General features: G+C 53.1%; 4 protein-coding genes across 4 annotated transcripts in view; all 4 read right to left on the bottom strand.

Annotated features, from left to right (window-relative positions):
- Positions 1–6: 6 nt before the first annotated feature.
- On the bottom strand, positions 7–3,881 carry tmbim1a (transmembrane BAX inhibitor motif containing 1a). The gene is made up of 12 exons (XM_068748588.1): positions 3,778–3,881; positions 2,857–3,162; positions 2,720–2,787; positions 2,570–2,634; positions 1,912–1,965; positions 1,767–1,817; positions 1,653–1,692; positions 1,502–1,539; positions 1,308–1,395; positions 1,138–1,233; positions 998–1,051; positions 7–897 (listed from the first exon to the last, which is right to left on the bottom strand). Exons 2-12 carry the CDS (start codon positions 3,155–3,157, stop codon positions 748–750), a joined length of 1,005 nt encoding a protein of 334 aa, XP_068604689.1. The 5' UTR covers positions 3,158–3,162; positions 3,778–3,881; the 3' UTR covers positions 7–747.
- Positions 3,882–5,493: 1,612 nt separating this feature from the next.
- Positions 5,494–11,070, bottom strand: casp8 (caspase 8, apoptosis-related cysteine peptidase). Its single transcript, XM_068748621.1, has 12 exons — positions 10,929–11,070; positions 9,271–9,405; positions 8,569–8,744; positions 8,396–8,501; positions 8,171–8,300; positions 8,043–8,098; positions 7,861–7,921; positions 7,725–7,783; positions 7,531–7,639; positions 6,990–7,117; positions 6,464–6,855; positions 5,494–5,917 (listed from the first exon to the last, which is right to left on the bottom strand). Exons 2-12 carry the CDS (start codon positions 9,376–9,378, stop codon positions 5,782–5,784), a joined length of 1,461 nt encoding a protein of 486 aa, XP_068604722.1. The 5' UTR covers positions 9,379–9,405; positions 10,929–11,070; the 3' UTR covers positions 5,494–5,781.
- A 2,909-nt stretch (positions 11,071–13,979) lies between these two features.
- Positions 13,980–15,854, bottom strand: catip (ciliogenesis associated TTC17 interacting protein). Its single transcript, XM_068749340.1, has 9 exons — positions 15,773–15,854; positions 15,477–15,662; positions 15,353–15,408; positions 15,129–15,215; positions 14,869–15,039; positions 14,680–14,801; positions 14,534–14,610; positions 14,331–14,392; positions 13,980–14,238 (listed from the first exon to the last, which is right to left on the bottom strand). Exons 1-9 carry the CDS (start codon positions 15,852–15,854, stop codon positions 14,050–14,052), a joined length of 1,032 nt encoding a protein of 343 aa, XP_068605441.1. The 3' UTR covers positions 13,980–14,049.
- An 86-nt stretch (positions 15,855–15,940) lies between these two features.
- Positions 15,941–17,014, bottom strand: part of sugt1 (SGT1 homolog, MIS12 kinetochore complex assembly cochaperone) — a 3,476-nt gene continuing 2,402 nt past the window's right edge. Inside the window, exon 11 of the mRNA XM_068749341.1 lies at positions 15,941–16,000. Coding sequence (XP_068605442.1) covers positions 15,941–16,000 — 60 coding nt within the window. The remainder of the gene's footprint in view (positions 16,001–17,014) is intronic.

Below are 17,014 nucleotides of genomic sequence, written 5' to 3' on the forward strand. Positions count from 1 at the left end.
CATAAAGTTTATTTGATGCTTTATTGTATATATTTATATATGACTGACATCATCAGAACACATACTGGGTTTATGTACTTTATGAACGAAGGCACTGCAGTGATGGATGCAGATGGAAGAGAGCAACACCTGCAAAGACTCGATACAAGAGCCGTCGCCCGGGGCAACGATCAACCAGTCAGGGTATCAATACTGCTGTATTGTGATTATTGTGATTATTAGGAACAGAAACAAAAGAAGCAAAGTTCCGGTATTAACGACCAGCGAACATGCGAACGGAGACATCGAGCTAGCAGCCGCTCACCTTAGCCTCCGCTAACACACCTGCGTCCGGAGGTAACATTCTGGCCTTTGTTCTTATGAAGCGAACCAAACGCACACGCTGGAAACATGCTAATGCGTCAGAGCGGGGTTAGCGTTTTAGCTAAGCTATGCTAGGTTAGCTAGGTGGGCTCCAGCCCGAATACTTCATAGAGAATAAATGCATTGATTGGGGTTTACTCCCGACATTAATCGTTGTCGTTAACGTTCCCATCCCGCCCCCGCCCCCGCCCCCGCCCCAGACCTTTGATCCGTCTACGCCGACCCGCCGTTCTGCTTTGGCTACTGACGTCGGGCTTTCTTTGCTCGTGGTATCGGCCGAATGATAAAGTCTCAAATTAACCCTTCCCGGCTTCCTGATTCCGATGGCGGCCGAGGCGAAGGCTCGGTGGCGTGCCGGCGAACCTTGAACCCGCCTCGGCGCGTTCATTTGGTCGAAGCGCCGATAATCTGCAGCAGGAAGAGGAAGATCTGCACGATGTCCACGTAGATGGAGAGCGCGGCGAACACGTACTCCTCTGGGCCGATGGCGTGCTTCCTGTTTCCGATCAGGAGCTGCGTGTGGTAAGCCAAGAACTAGGAAACAGGCAGGAAGCAGGAAGGAAACAGGAAGGAAACACGATTAACACCGCAGCAGCAGCGTGGCGGCGGCGCCGACTCGACGTTCAACTCTCACCAACGTGAAGACGATGGCGCCGATGGCTGCGTAAAGCATGTGAAGCCACAGGATCTGCAACGACAAGCAGCCATTAGACACGGAGACAGGAGGAGGCGTGTCAGGTGGGAGGGGCTTGATGCACAACAGCCGGAACTCACATATTGGAAGGACAGCACGATGGTTGCTATGATGCCGGTCACAAACACCACGATGCCCAGGATGCAGAAGAGACCCTGGCACTTGGTGAAGTCCACCTGAGAAGAGACGGACGACCGGCTAACGACCGGTTAACGACCCGCACACGCACACGCACACGCACACGCCCCACCTTCGTCTGGAAGCAGAAGACGGTGACAGCGATGCAGACGACGGCGGTGATGCCCAACGCCAGGAACACGGCCTTCGTGTCGTAGCGACTGAGAGCAGAACAGACGCTTCGGTTACTTCCTGAACGGGTCTGAGCCGGCAGGTAAACAACAAGGAGCTGCCCAAGCCGCCGAGTCGCCGTAGCGCGTCGCCTACCTGGCGATGGCGCCGGTCATGTAGGACATCGCCAGCGTCTGCAAAGAACAGCAGAACAGCAGGCGTGAGCGTGGACAGAGAGAGACAAGACAGGAAGTAGAGACGGCGACAAAGGACAGCCTTCAGGCGCCGCGTCAAACCGTGTCCTTACAAAGATGAAGAGCAGGATCATGTTCCAGGGGAACTTCCTCCTGGGGGGGGCAGCGATCAAGGTTAGCGGTAAACGATGTCGCCGGAACAGACGGGCTGAACGGGGGACACTCACCGGGGGCCCTTACAGCAGACCAGCACCAGGTGGGTGACGGCGTACACGGCGCTAAACACACACCACGAAACACGCGTCATTCTGGTTCCTGTTCCGGTTCCGGTTCACAGCTCGGGAGGAAGTGATGTCACTGAGTGAGACTTACTATGACGCCCAGCAGATACCAGGGTTGTCCTGCACGAAGCCTCTGACGGGTCCACTGGACACACACACACACGCGCGCACACACATACACACACACACACACGCGCGCACACACACACACACACACACACACACACACACACACACGCGGCAGTTTGGCACCATTGCTAACCCTTTAGCCAGGTTAGGGACAGGTGAGTGTGAGTGTGTGTGTGTGTGTGAGTGTGTGTGTGATTGACCTCCGTGTAACAGAGGTCATTGATCTTCTCACATGTTATTTTGTAAATACGTGTATTAAATGTCACACCAGACGCTGCAGACGTAAACAGCGCACGGCGTTAGCATGCTGCAGGTTAGCGTGCAGCAGGTTAGCGTGCTGCAGGTTAGCGTGCTGCAGGTTAGCGTGCTGCAGGTTAGCGTGCTGCAGGTTAGCGTGCTGCAGGTTAGCGTGCTGCAGGTTAGCGTGCTGCAGGTTAGCGTGCTGCAGGTTAGCGTGCTGCAGGTTAGCGTGCTGCAGGTTAGCGTGCTGCAGGTTAGCGTGCTGCAGGTTAGCGTGCTGCAGGCTAGCGTGCTGCAGGCTAGCGTGCTGCAGGCTAGCGTGCTGCAGGCTAGCGTGCAGCAGGTTAGCGTGTCGTGAGTAAACGGTTCTTCATACTCACACAAACGTGAAGACGGCCACGATGGCCGTTGTGACGAGGAGCTGAGCGGCCAAAATCAAATACACCTGAAAGGCACAGACAAAGGGCCTGAGGGGGGTCAGCGTCAGTGTCCTCAGGACAGGAGCGGATCCTGGGGGGGTTGTGCCGTACCTTCCTGATGAAGGCGTGGCGGATGCTGATACTGTCCCAGCCGCCGTCTCTCGCCGCAAACTCGTCTCCTGCATCGGCACCAGAACCAGATGAGGTTCTGCTAGCCGAGAGTAATCGTGTTTCAGCTCCGGTCCTACCTGCACTCAGAACATCTGCCGGGATGGTAGGCGGGATCATGGGGGGCATGGGGGGGTGCCCGGGGTATCCTGCTCCCGGGGGCCCAGTAGGGCGAGGCTGCCCCGGGTACGGGCCGGGAGGATAGCCCCCTGGCTGGCCTGGGTACAGGGGGGCGTTTGGATGAGTCGGGTAGGGAGCGGAGGGGGGGGGGGCACCGTAGCCTGGGAAGCCATACGCAGGGGGCGGGTAGTTCTCATCCCGGGGCGTATACAGCGGGCCCCGGCTGTCGTCGTACCCTGGGGGGTAATCTGACCTGGACATGTCACCTGGGGAGGGAAATGGAAAACCACGTCTTGTCTCACCGCTATAGTGTAATAACAGTGTAATAACACAAATGCACCTTGTGAGGGAGAAGAACCTAAAACGTGTCGTGACCCCGTGACCCGTGAGAGAGGCGTGTCCAGGGACACATGCTAAAGGCTAATTCTCACAGCTCACCTAAACCAGCTCCCAGAAACCAGTTCACCTAAACCAGCTCAGGGAAACCAGTTCACCTAAACTAGTTCACCTAAACCAGCTCACCTAAACCAGCTCAGGGAAACCAGTTCACCTAAACCAGCTCACCTAAACCAGCTCAGGGAAACTAGTTCACCTAAACCAGCTCACCTAAACTAGTTCACCTAAACCAGCTCAGGGAAACTAGTTCACTTCTCTTCCACAAATGGCGCCCAAAAACAAAACAAAACACTCGATAGGCGCTCGGGCCTAACAAAAGGGGGGGGGGGGGGGGGACACGGCGGGAGGCTCGCGACACCAACACGCACCAGCTCGCCGCCCTGAAACAGGAAACGCGTCCACTCACCGAGCAGGAGAAGAAGAAGAAGAAGAAGAAGGAGAAGAAGAAGAGACCCGCTCGCTACCAGCGACAAAATGAAGGTTACCGGAGGTTCGGCGGAGTCGGACACGCCCTCCGGAGGTTCGGCGAGGTTCGGTTCGGAGTCGGCTCGGTCCCGCTGAGGCCAGATGTCCAGCAGCGCCGAGGAGCGTTTCCAGGAAGTGAGCAGCAGGGCGGAGTCCCGGGGAATCGCTCCTCCCTCTGGCGCGCGCGCAAACCTTAATACCGCCGCTTGTTTGTTTGTTTGTGTGCGCGTGCGCGTGCGCGTGCGGTCCGGCCGGTTAAACTGAGTCATTTTCAGAAGAAGAAGAAGAAGCTCTTCCTTGTTTGTCTTCTGTCCGCAGCGACGCCGGAAGTTGGAGACAAGTTATTTGTTGCGTGACGGAAGTGTGACGTCCTTTAATGCGTCTGTCCTGACACACCCACTTCCTGCCCGTCCGTAAAACTGACCGGAAGCAAGTTAAAGTTAACGTCTGTCCTAACGCGTGTGGACATGTCTGGGGACAGACGTAGAAAAACAAGGTTCTCACTGCAAAAGTACTAAATAGAACCAACAAACGGTTCATCCAATGAAACAAGGACAAAGCAATGCATGTCCCGCTACCGCAAAGTGTCCAAAATCTGTCCAGGATGAGGGACAGTATTTATGACTTGAGAAGACACAAAGAACAAACGCCAGGAAAGATGCTAAACTGTGGAACGGATGTTTAGATCAAATTAAAACGAGTATTTCTGCAAATCTCATTAAACAGTGACCTGATTCTGTCCTCTGTCCCCGTCTCATTAAACAGTGACCTGATTCTGTCCTCTGTCCCCGTCTCATTAAACAGTGACCTGATTCTGTCCTCTGTCCCCGTCCCATTAAACAGTGACCTGATTCTGTCCTCTGTCCCCGTCTCATTAAACAGTGACCTGATTCTGTCCTCTGTCCCCGTCCCATTAAACAGTGACCTGATTCTGTCCTCTGTCCCCGTCTCATTAAACAGTGACCTGATTCTGTCCTCTGTCCCCGTCTCATTAAACAGTGACCTGATTCTGTCCTCTGTCCCCGTCCCATTAAACAGTGACCTGATTCTGTCCTCTGTCCCCGTCTCATTAAACAGTGACCTGATTCTGTCCTCTGTCCCCGTCTCATTAAACAGTGACCTGATTCTGTCCTCTGTCCCCGTCTCATTAAACAGTGACCTGATTCTGTCCTCTGTCCCCGTCCCATTAAACAGTGACCTGATTCTGTCCTCTGTCCCCGTCTCATTAAACAGTGACCTGATTCTGTCCTCTGTCCCCGTCTCATTAAACAGTGACCTGATTCTGTCCTCTGTCCCCGTCTCATTAAACAGTGACCTGATTCCGTCCTCTGTCCCCATCCCATTAAACAGTGACCTGATTCTGTCCTCTGTCCCCGTCCCATTAAACAGTGACCTGATTCTGTCCTCTGTCCCCGTCTCATTAAACAGTGACCTGATTCTGTCCTCTGTCCCCGTCTCATTAAACAGTGACCTGATTCTGTCCTCTGTCCCCGTCTCATTAAACAGTGACCTGATTCTGTCCTCTGTCCCCGTCTCATTAAACAGTGACCTGATTCTGTCCTCTGTCCCCGTCTCATTAAACAGTGACCTGATTCTGTCCTCTGTCCCCGTCTCATTAAACAGTGACCTGATTCTGTCCTCTGTCCCCGTCCCATTAAACAGTGACCTGATTCTGTCCTCTGTCCCCGTCCCATTAAACAGTGAACTGAAGCTGGCGTCGCTTTAATACGTTTATAAGAGACTTACTTTTATTTAATGATACAAACAGTGGAAGGAAACTTTCACAATAACGTTTGATTTATAAATCACACATTTCAGAAATTACAATTGATCAGATTTTGCTGTGAAACTTTCTTTGCTCAAATTCATTCAACCCGGTGTGTAATAGAGAGGGCTTAAACGCACGCACGCACGCACACGCACACGCACGCACACGCACGCACGCACACGCACACGCACACGCACGCACGCACACGCACGCACGCACGCACGCACGCACGCACACGCACGCGCGCGTGCGCTCCTCACACCCACTTGAGGACGAGCTTCTTGGTGAGGGTGTATTTGGGCTCTGGCATCTGCTTGGAGAACAAGTACTGCCCCCTGCTGACCTCCCTGTTGACCCGGGTCAGGACGGTCAGGATGTCATCGTCGTCCGGGCTGCACAAAAGACACGCATTAAAACGTACTATAATATAATATAACGTAACGGAGTCGGAACTGAGCCTGAAACGAAATAAATGTTGTACATATTTGTGGGTTGTGGCGCCTCCTACTGGTCATATTTGGTAGCTGCAGGTGTCAGCAGGTAACTAACCAACAGAGGATTGCTTTACTCGTTACTAAGCGCTACGTAACGGAGCTGTTCACGTTGTTGTAATATTAAGTATTATTACGTTGTGTAAATCAAGATCTGTGCCTTCTAGCGAGAATATAACGACTATGTAATTACAAAGTTATAGCTGCTATTTAGTAGAAATCATAACTTTATTCTGAGTAGACTCTCTGACCACGTAGCATGCTAGTCGATCTTTGCTAACGCTGCTAATCTCTCGGTTCTCCGTGTCCAGATTTGGACACGCAGTTTCACGTTGATATTTTTCTATAAATAAGACGAGTAAATGCTGTCAGACTATTGTCCTTCATCACCCACACACAGGTAAATACCTCACCCGGCGTGCGCCCCGCCTCTCGGTCGCCGCTCACCTGTCTGCCGACCTCCTCAGCTGCCGGCACAACTCCTGGATGTAGATGGAGCCCGTGGAAGTGCTCCGGAACGACTTGCACTCTTGCACGGTGGCCATCCCCAGCAGGAAGTCGGCCTCCGAAGGCACCGTCTCCCCATAAACACGCCCCGAGTCCTCCTCCAGGCGGTCCTCCTTGTCCCCCTCCCCCTGCCTTGGCTTTGGGGGACACGGCACGGATCCCCTCTGGTAGTCTGTTCCCTGACAGGCTTGGATGAAGAACAGCTTGGGCTTCCCCGCCAGTGTGGGAGCCCGCCCACTCGTGAAGGGCTGCGTCAGCTCCCGCAGGGACACCTGCACCGCGTCCGTCCCGAAGACGCAGCTCCTTCCTCCGTGGGAAAGAACGCACACCACCTGAGGACAGAGGCAGACCCGCCCCCTTTCAGGACAGAGACTGATATGGCTCACATCTGCAGGGTGACTTCAGAAAGGACGCCTGAAATGTGACACCACCCCTAAAGTAAGTGCAGGTGTGTGATGTCGCTCACCAAGGCATCGTCGTCCATGAAGTCCCTCTCGCCCAGCGTCTTGATTTCGCGCTGCATGTCCTTTGCGGTCAGGTTTTCTTTCACCGCCACGGAGAAGCCGAGCCGGCTGAACACCGAGAACAGCGCCACTGGGTCAAACCAGCAGACACCTGGTTAGCATGAGCGCTACGCTGCTAACAGCCCCTCCCAGCGCCCCCCCGGGTCAAACCAGCAGACACCTGGTTAGCATGAGCGCTACGCTGCTAACAGCCCCTCCCAGCGCCACTGGGTCAAACCAGCAGACACCTGGTTAGCATCAGCGCTACGCTGCTAACAGCCCCTCCCAGCGCCACTGGGTCAAACCAGCAGACACCTGGTTAGCATGAGCGCTACGCTGCTAACAGCCCCTCCCAGCGCCACTGGGTCAAACCAGCAGACACCTGGTTAGCATCAGCGCTACGCTGCTAACAGCCCCTCCCAGCGCCCTTGGGTCTTTTGACCTTTATTTACAGGGGTGGCTCAAAGAGGGAGGGGCAATGCAGAACGAGGGGCGGGGCCTTACTCTCATCCTGCTGCGTTCCTGCTCTGTCGTTCAGTCCTGTTTCCGGGAACTTCTCGTTGTTGAAGACCACACACATTCCACGGGGGTCATGGGTCAGAGCGTAGAACTCCTGGGAGGACACAGACACGCCCACGACTTTAAGGTGCTGACGGACGGACGGCAGGGAGGACAGGTGCGCTTTGGGTGGACGCTACCTGGTCAGTAGGAGTGGCAGTGAGTGACTGTGCGTCCGAGTAAACATTGCGCCCAACATCTGCAGAACAAAGACGTGAACCTTTCATGTACAGCAGGACAGGCGTCGCCGGCGGCAACGAGGACCATGAAACGTACCGCCAGGTCGAGTCTCACGAGTGGACGGAGCCGTTTGGGTAGACTGAAGGGAGCCGACCCTCTGTGGACAGAGAAGGTCCAATCCCAAACTGTCCCATCATGGGTTTAATGTGCATGGACACGCACGCACACACACACGCACGCACACACACACACACACACACACACGCACGCACACACACCTGGTGATCCATGCTGACATGAGGCAGCAGTGCAGATTGAGGTCTCTGTGTATTTCCTGAAACAGAACGATTGAAGATGAATCACGCTCCGGTAAAGGTGCAGACGTGTCGCTAAGCGTGCCTCATACCTGCCAGGTACTGCCGTAGGACCCCCGCCAGCTGCTGGTCCAGCTCCAGCAGGACCACATGCAGCAAGTCCAGATGGAGATGGGACAGGACACCAGACCTTTCCATTTCTGCAAACACGTCCAGAGCCGTCTGCGATGGACGGAGAACACGGAGCAGACGGAGCAGATTCCTCACCGAACCCGAATGACGTCACACGTGTGATGTGGGCGTGGCCACGCTCTCACCTTGCATGACTCAATCTGCCTTCTGCCCATCTCGCTGCTCAGAAGAAACTTCATCTTTTCCAGATTTTCCCGAGTCATGTCCTCGTATATCCGGTAGAGCGTCGCCCTGACAGACAGAGCAGAGGGGTGAAAACGCCACGCCCCATCGCTACGGTTACGCTGTCGGGCTTTACCTGTAATCGGACAGGATGGGCTTGGCGTCGGTTTCCTCTGAAGGGCTGCCGTCAGTCTCCAGGAGTCTGAGCAGGTCTGCTCGACGGATAACGCGGAGCAGCTCGGCGAGGAAGAGACGGGTGTCCAGCAGACCTCGCTCTTCCAGCCGCAAGAACAAGCCTTTAGCATCGACAACCTGCACCAGGGAGGAGCCGGGTCAGAACCAGAACCGGGCTGGACCTGATCAAACGTTCTACGAAGAAACGTCAGAGCAGAGCAGCTAAAAGACAGCCCAGGAGGGGCTGAACTGGGCCCCCATGTCTCCGTGGTTACGCTTAGGACCGCTGTAGCCTACAGCCCGTCTCCGTGGTTACGCTTAGGCCCGCTGTAGCCTACAGCCCGTCTCCGTGGTTACGCTTAGGACCGCTGTAGCCTACAGCCCGTCTCCGTGGTTACGCGTAGGACCGCTGTAGCCTACAGCCCGTCTCCGTGGTTACGCTTAGGACCGCTGTAGCCTACAGCCCGTCTCCGTGGTTACGCTTAGGACCGCTGTAGCCTACCGCCCGTCTCCGTGGTTACGCTTAGGACCGCTGTAGCCTACAGCCCGTCTCCGTGGTTATGCGTAGGACTTGCTTAGGCAACAATAAAGTGATTGATATTTAAATCTGTTGGACGTCTTCCTGTCACATGACCAGAGGACAGTCGGGCCGTGTGACGCTCACCCCCTGCAGACGCTTCCTGTTGACAACGTCCCCGCACAAGAAGCAGAGCGCCGACACCTCCAGGGAGTCCAGCTCCTCATCGATGCGGGACAGCGTCAGCCGGTCCATCCCAGAACGTCTCCCTCCTGGACGGGTCTGGGGGCGGAGCCATCAGCAACAGAACAGCAGAATTATACTTTTTATTGTTTTGTCCCTCGGAGGGCGATTTGGTTTACAGCAGTTACGCTTTCTAAGGACACAACGACAGTGTACGTGTGCCTGAGCTGGGAATCGAACCGCCAACTTCTCGATCATAGGACGACCCTCTCAACCACTGTTAAATTTGTATTGTTAAATTTGTATCGTTAAATTTGTATTGTTAATTGTCGATGATTTATGTACGAAGGACTTTCAACGGAAACAAGAAATGCTCCTCTGAGACAGGATGTGTGACTGTACTTGTACTGTAATACATGCTACTGTGTGACTGTACTTGTACTGTAATACATGCTACTGTGTGACTGTACTTGTACTGTAATACATGCTACTGTTTGACTGTACTTGTACTGTAATACATGCTACTGTGTGACTGTACTTGTACTGTAGTACATGCTACTGTTTGACTGTACTTGTACTGTAGTACATGCTACTGTGTGACTGTACTTGTACTGTAATACATGCTACTGTGTGACTGTACTTGTACTGCAATACATGCTACTGTGTGACTGTACTTGTACTGTAATACACGCTACTGTTTGACTGTACTTGTACTGTAATACACGCTACTGTGTGACTGTACTTGTACTGTAATACATGCTACTGTGTGACTGTACTTGTACTGTAGTACATGCTACTGTTTGACTGTACTTGTACTGTAATACACGCTACTGTGTGACTGTACTTGTACTGTAGTACATGCTACTGTTTGACTGTACTTGTACTGTAATACATGCTACTGTTTGACTGTACTTGTACTGTAATACATGCTACTGTGTGACTGTACTTGTACTGTGGTACATGCTGCTGTTTGACTGTACTTGTACTGTAATACATGCTACTGTGTGACTGTACTTGTACTGTAATACACGCTACTGTTTGACTGTACTTGTACTGTAATACATGCTACTGTGTGACTGTACTTGTACTGTGGTACATGCTGCTGTGTGACTGTACTTGTACTGTAATACATACTACTGTTTGACTGTACTTGTACTGTAATACACGCTACTGTGTGACTGTACTTGTACTGTAATACACGCTACTGTGTGACTGTACTTGTACTGTAATACATACTACTGTTTGACTGTACTTGTACTGTAATACACGCTACTGTGTGACTGTACTTGTACTCTAACATTCTATCTAATAAATATATTCATCATCATCATCTCTCTCTCTCTCTCTCTTTCTGTCCCGCACATTCATGACGACTTGCTAAAATCCACAGTTGGTGGTGACGTCACGGAGACGCCAGCCCCGGTGTGTGTGTGTGTGTGTGTGTGTGTGTGTGTGTGTGTGTGTTTGTTTGTTTGTTTGTTTGTTTGTCGGACGATGACCAAACTTTAACTTCGGCCTGGCTGACGGTACCGGAAAGGCGTAGAATACCGAACCGCTTTGACGTTTCTAACCTCGGTAGTTCGGTAGTTCGGTAGTTCGGTGAGCTCCGGCTCGAGGCTTACCGAGTCCTCGGTAGTTCGGTAGTTCGATGAGTCCAGCTTCCCTCCAAGACGGGAAAACAGGTCTTCCGGTTCGTCCAATCAGCTTCTTGTTGCTTTCTTTAAACTTTCTGAACCGAGTCGGTTCTTACCGGTTTCACTTTGGTAGACGACCGGATATGACTTCTAACGCCTTCAAAATAAGAGCTTCGTGAAGACCGGGGGATTAACTTTGAAAACTGCCGCCCGAACACATTTGATGGTTGCACACGAATATTCATAATGTATAAATACACTACATTATTCATAATGTACAAATACATGAATATTATGAATATTCTACTTTTTCACCATAATGTGTTCACGCAGACTCCGTCTCACTCCGTCTCCGTCTCAAGCGTCTCACGCTGTCTCCATCTCACTCTGTCTCTGTCTCACTCTGTCTCCGTCTCACGCTGTCTCCGTCTCACTCTGTCTCCGTCTCACTCTGTCTCCGTCTCACGCTGTCTCCGTCTCACTCTGTCTCCATCTCACTCTGTCTCCGTCTCACGCTGTCTCCGTCTCACTCTGTCTCCGTCTCACGCTGTCTCCGTCTCACTCTGTCTCCGTCTCACTCTGTCTCCGTCTCACGCTGTCTCCGTCTCACTCTGTCTCCATCTCACTCTGTCTCCGTCTCACGCTGTCTCCGTCTCACTCTGTCTCCGTCTCACACTGTCTCCGTCTCACGCTGTCTCCGTCTCACTCTGTCTCCGTCTCACTCTGTCTCCGTCTCACTCTGTCTCCGTCTCACTCTGTCTCCGTCTCACTCTGTCTCCGTCTCACTCTGTCTCCGTCTCACTCTGTCTCCGTCTCACGCTGTCTCCGTCTCACTCTGTCTCTGTCTCCGTCTCACTCTGTCTCCGTCTCACGCTGTCTCCGTCTCACGCTGTCTCCGTCTTACGCTGTCTCCGTGTCACTCTGTCTCTGTCTCCGTCTCACGCTGTCTCCATCTCACGCTGTCTCCGTGTCACTCTGTCTCCGCCTCACGCTGTCTCCGTGTCACTCTGTCTCCGTGTCACTCTGTCTCCGTGTCACTCTGTCTCCGTCTCACTCTGTCTCCGTCTCACACTGTCTCCATCTCACGCTGTCTCCGTGTCACTCTGTCTCCATCTCACGCTGTCTCCATCTCACGCTGTCTCCGTCTCACTCTGTCTCCATCTCACTCTGTCTCCATCTCACTCTGTCTCCGTCTCACGCTGTCTCCGTGTCACTCTGTCTCCGTCTCACGCTGTCTCCATCTCACGCTGTCTCCGTCTCACTCTGTCTCCATCTCACTCTGTCTCCGTCTCACGCTGTCTCCGTCTCACTCTGTCTCCATCTCACTCTGTCTCCGTCTCACGCTGTCTCCGTGTCACTCTGTCTTCATCTCACTCTGTCTCCGTCTCACGCTGCCTCCGTGTCACTCTGTCTCCGTCTCACGCTGTCTCCATCTCACGCTGTCTCCGTCTCACTCTGTCTCCATCTCACTCTGTCTCCGTCTCACGCTGTCTCCATCTCACTCTGTCTCCGTCTCATGCTGTCTCCGTGTCACTCTGTCTCCGTCTCACGCTGTCTCCGTCTCACTCTGTCTCCGTCTCACTCTGTCTCCGTCTCACGCTGTCTCCGTCTCACTCTGTCTCCGTCTCACTCTGTCTCCGTCTCACTCTGTCTCCGTCTCACGCTGTCTCTGTCTCCGTGTCACTGTCTCCGTCTCACTCTGTCTCCGTCTCACGCTGTCTCCGTCTCACGCTGTCTCCGTCTCAAGCGTCTCACGCCGAGCTCCGAGCTCTCTGGTCGGTGCAACCTGGTCCGGCAGGTGGATCTAAGGTTCAGGGACGGCGTTCTTTCAGGTAAAGGTGGATTCTTACACGACTTAGTATCAGAAGCTTCTTCTTCCTTTTTGAATGTTGTGTAGGAAATCTTTAATGTTATAGAAGCTCGACCTTCATGGTGAAAAGTATTAAAAATAAAGAGAGTAAAGATTACTTTTTGTGACTTGTCGGCTGAATTTAAGCAAAGCATAAAAATAATGAAAGGCAAATCCAATAATAATAATTAAAATCGATTAAGACTCAACCTCTACTTTCCCTAACCTTCCTTGTTGTAATCCAGTCAAGGGAGGAAATATCCTTTGATTGATAATGTCTGTAAATCCATGAGGCGGGATCAATCCTAATCTTCAAGCAAAGTGAGGAAGAGAGTAATCCAGTACTGTAATCCAGAACAGTAATCCAGTACCGTAATCCAGAACAGTAATCCAGTACCGTAATCCAGAACGGTAATCCAGTACTGTAATCCAGAACGGTAATCCAGTACCGTAATCCAGAACGGTAATCCAGTACCGTAATCCAGTACCGTAATCCGCTTACCCTCTGCTCTCCTTAACCCTTCTCTCGGTGTCCTTCTTCATTCTTACAATCAATACATCAGTAGTCTTATACAAAGTTATTCAATCAACAAGAAAATCATCTTATTAATCACAAACTTATAGAAGATAATTATCTTATCACTTATGATCATTTAACGCAACCATTTAACATTTATTAATGTTTGACTATATCTTATTTCATCACTTTTTCATTTGATAACATTTACTCATCACTAAGTACATTTAAGAGATATAATCGTAGACAAAGACAGAGTATAACCTTTAACCTCCCAGCGCCCGGACGGCACCCACACCTTTCACCGACAGGTGTTCACTCTATTTTTAATGCTACAAATAACACTTCGTTGTGTGCTGTGTGCTTGCAGTGTAACTATGACATGAATAAAAAAGCTCAGCTAAAGGCTGTTGTCCCTTGATTTGGCCAGGAGAGGGAGACATTTTGCCTCTACCACACCGCGTAACCTTTTGTGTGTGTTTTTGTGTCTTGCTCAGGACCCCCTTGTAAAAGAGGTTCTTAACCTCAACGGGTTATTTTCCTGGTTAAATAAAGGGGGGGGGGGGGGGGGGGGGGTCGCTTTTACTTTGAAGTTAACCTTTGCCACGCCCAGGTAGAATTTGACAGGAAGTTAAACTGCTTCACTTGAGAGGGTTGCAAAATACAATTAATATCATTTAAAAGAAACATCTTTATTCAGATCAACAACGAGCACGAAGGTGTTGAACAACCAATCACATCGCTCACAGTGGGGGGGCGTTCAGACCGGGCTGTGGGCGACAGCTGGGGGCAAACGACAGGAAGTACTCTCTGGCAAACCGATAGACGTCATCCGGTTTCCGTAGCAACAAGAACTGCAGGAAGTCGGAGAGGAGGGCGCGGACCTCTGCGCGCTGTCTCAAGTAGGACGCATGGTCCCCCGTCAGCGCCGCCTGCCCCAGAGAGACACACACACCTCCATCTCGTCAGGTGACGTCATTATGAGGACACAAGGCAAAGAGCAGGATCATTGATCATTGATCACCTTCCTGTCCAAGAACTCGGAGCGCATCTCCATGTCTTCTTCCCGAGCCAAGGTGATCTTCTCTAAATCGAATGCACGCACGCGCACGCGCACGCACACACACACGCACACGCGCACGCACACACACACACACGCACACACACACACGACACATTTAACACCGCCTCCTTTGTGAGGTCGTTCTCACGCTAAACGGGCGCTACCTTTCTGCGGCTGTGTCGTCAGCTGCAGGAGTCTCCAGACGACAGGTGATCCTACCTGTCGTCTGCTGGCCAAGCGCCTGATCAGAGAACAGCGTTTAAAGGAAACGAGACGTCACCTGGCGGCTCAGAGACACGCGCCGACTCACCCATCAACCAGGAAGTAGCACTGCCAGGTGGGGGGGCTCTCCACGGTATGAACCCTCCTCTCCACCCCGAACACTTCCACCGTCTCACCGCCGACCTGGAGCTGCTTCAGGCCCAGCCCCCTCTGGGCACAGAGAGGTCGGTCCCTGCAGGGAACGAACATGCCCCCCCCCCCAGGTGGGATTACTCACCAACGTGGCGTGGACGAGGTGCAACCCCCGGTCCAAGGAGAGGAAGGTCACGTGTTCCGGGACGCTTCTCCTCAGGGCAACCAGGCGCAGCAGCAGCAGGTTGGAGCCCTCGGTGAGCAGCGCCCCCCTCAGCGCAGACATGGGGTAGCAGCGGCGCTCCTCGGTGACGTCCTGCAGTAACGGGGGACACGCTGAAGGCCCCGCCCAACGGGCCGGGCGTGTTGCCCCTCGTTGCCCCTCGTTACCCCTCGTTGCCCCACCTCCCCTGCGGCGGTAACCTGATGGATCACCATCTGCCCGTCTCGCTGCACCATGTGACACCTCCGGTCCAATCGGTGGCTCTCCAGCTGGAAGAGAATTCAAAGAGGAAACGTTGCATCCGGTGGGAGGTCGTGCAACAGCTGATCCGCGCAACAGCTGATCCGCGCGACAGCTGATCCGCGCGACAGCTGATCCGCGCGCGACAGCTGATCCGCGCGCGCACCTTGACGTGCTCGTGGGAGTCTTCCTGCAGCACCTCCAGGTCTGTGGTGACGTAGGCTGGAACACACAACACAGGTGAACACTGAGACAGGGACGGCTTCGTGGGTTCTGTCCCCCCCCCTCACCTGTCACGGTGGTTCCACAGGGGGAGTCCCCGACGGCTCCCTGGCTCTGTGCGTGCAGCTTCACGCACGGCTGCTGCCCCCTATGGGTGAACTCCACCGACACGCTGAACCCCCCCAGGTCTCTGCCGCCCTCCGACACGGTCACCAGAGAGTCCGAAAACACGCAGCGCTGCAGCTCTGCGGGCTCTGGGGGGGGGGGGGGGGGGGGGTCAGTGACGTCGGTCTGGACGTGAACCGTAACGTGTCACGCTCATTCCGCGACCCGCGCGACCCGCGCGTTCCCAAAGACAACTCACCGATACCGGACATGAACGCCATGGCTTCGGCAGAGGCTCTGAGCCCCCCTCCCCCCGCTAAGTCGTCCTGGGGGGCGGCCATTCACGCTGCGTGCGTCAAGCAGCCGGTAACGCACGTTCGGTTTTACGTCGGGAGTTCCGGAACGAACTTCCGTCTGCAGCTCCTCCTCAAGCGAGGAAACAAAGAGTCCTCGAATCCTTTGTTGTCATGGCAACGACGCTACAGCGCTGGAGAGACGGGATGAAGACTGAAAGATAAAGTGAGAGTACCGGTATAAACACGGTGTCGCCGCTCCGCCGGACCGGAACACCGGCGACAAACCAAGGTCGACCGAAGGTCGTATCTTCTGTTTGGAGCAAAAACAAAGGATTGATGTCAAGCAAAGACAACAGGCCGGCCACCAGGTGGCGCTGTCTGCACGTGTATGGCTGGAGTCGCTCTGCTGCCGGCAGGTGGAGGAGAAGGCTCCGCCCCCACGCTGGCCGGAGGCTTTAATTGGACTGATTCTGGTGATGGAGGTTCTGGTTCTGGTTCTGGTTATCTGCCCAGTGCATTCTGGGTAATGCAGGTTCTGGTTCTGGTTCTGGTTCTGGTACGATGGATTGATAGCATGTCAGGGTTTGTAAGAAATAACGCATCACAGCTCGTTTGTGTTTCATCAAATAATTAAAAGAATCAAAATAATATCAAATAATTTCATCTTTACATGAAATGTGATTAGTCTGAGAGAAAAACAAAGATCCTCCATCTTTGTAGTTTGATCTCTACGGATTTAACGATAGTTAAAGCAGATTAGACGCCCTGGAGAGAGAGAGAGTGAGAGTGTGTGTGTGTGTGTATGTGTGTGTGTGTGTGTGTGTGTGTGTGTGTGTGTGTGTGTGTGTGTGTTGAGTGTGAGTGTGTGTGTGTGAGTGTGTGTGTGTGTGTGTGTGTGTGTGTGTGCGTGTGTGTGTGTGTGTGTGTGTGTGTGCGTGTGTGAGTGTGTGTGTGTGTGTGTGTGTGTGTGTGTGTGTGTGTGTGCGTGCGTGCGTGTGTGTGTGTGTGTGTGTGTGTGTGAGTGTGTGTGTGTGTGTGAGTGTGTGTGTGTGTGTGTGTGTGTGTGTGAGTGTGTGTGTGTGTGCGTGTGTGTGCGTGTGTGTGTGTGTGTGTGTGAGTGTGTGTGTGTGTGTGTGTGCGTGTGTGTGCGTGTGTGTGTGTGTGTGTGTGAGTGTGTGTGTGTGAGTGTGTGTGTGTGTGTGCGT

Source organism: Brachionichthys hirsutus, chromosome 15, assembly GCF_040956055.1.
Source record: "Brachionichthys hirsutus isolate HB-005 chromosome 15, CSIRO-AGI_Bhir_v1, whole genome shotgun sequence".
Lineage (NCBI taxonomy): Eukaryota > Metazoa > Chordata > Actinopteri > Lophiiformes > Brachionichthyidae > Brachionichthys > Brachionichthys hirsutus.

Excerpts from the sequence above, each read along its gene's own strand:
- tmbim1a (XM_068748588.1), bottom strand. The coding sequence starts at position 3,157 with ATGTCCAGGTCAGATTACCCCCCAGGGTACGACGACAGCCGGGGCCCG. Across the intron at positions 1,818-1,911 it reads GGTATCTGCTGGGCGTCATA|CGCCGTGTACGCCGTCACCC; the intron begins GTAAGTCTCACT and ends GTGTGTGTTTAG. Across the intron at positions 1,540-1,652 it reads TGATCCTGCTCTTCATCTTT|ACGCTGGCGATGTCCTACAT; the intron begins GTAAGGACACGG and ends TGTTCTTTGCAG.
- catip (XM_068749340.1), bottom strand. The coding sequence starts at position 15,854 with ATGGCCGCCCCCCAGGACGACTTAGCGGGGGGAGGGGGGCTCAGAGCC. Across the intron at positions 15,663-15,772 it reads GGCGTTCATGTCCGGTATCG|AGCCCGCAGAGCTGCAGCGC; the intron begins GTGAGTTGTCTT and ends CCCCCCCCCCAG. Across the intron at positions 14,611-14,679 it reads TGCTACTTCCTGGTTGATGG|GCGCTTGGCCAGCAGACGAC; the intron begins GTGAGTCGGCGC and ends TTCTCTGATCAG.
- casp8 (XM_068748621.1), bottom strand. The coding sequence starts at position 9,378 with ATGGACCGGCTGACGCTGTCCCGCATCGATGAGGAGCTGGACTCCCTG. Across the intron at positions 8,745-9,270 it reads ACAGGAAGCGTCTGCAGGGG|GTTGTCGATGCTAAAGGCTT; the intron begins GTGAGCGTCACA and ends TCCCTGGTGCAG. Across the intron at positions 7,118-7,530 it reads AGGAACGCAGCAGGATGAGA|TGGCGCTGTTCTCGGTGTTC; the intron begins GTAAGGCCCCGC and ends GGTTTGACCCAG.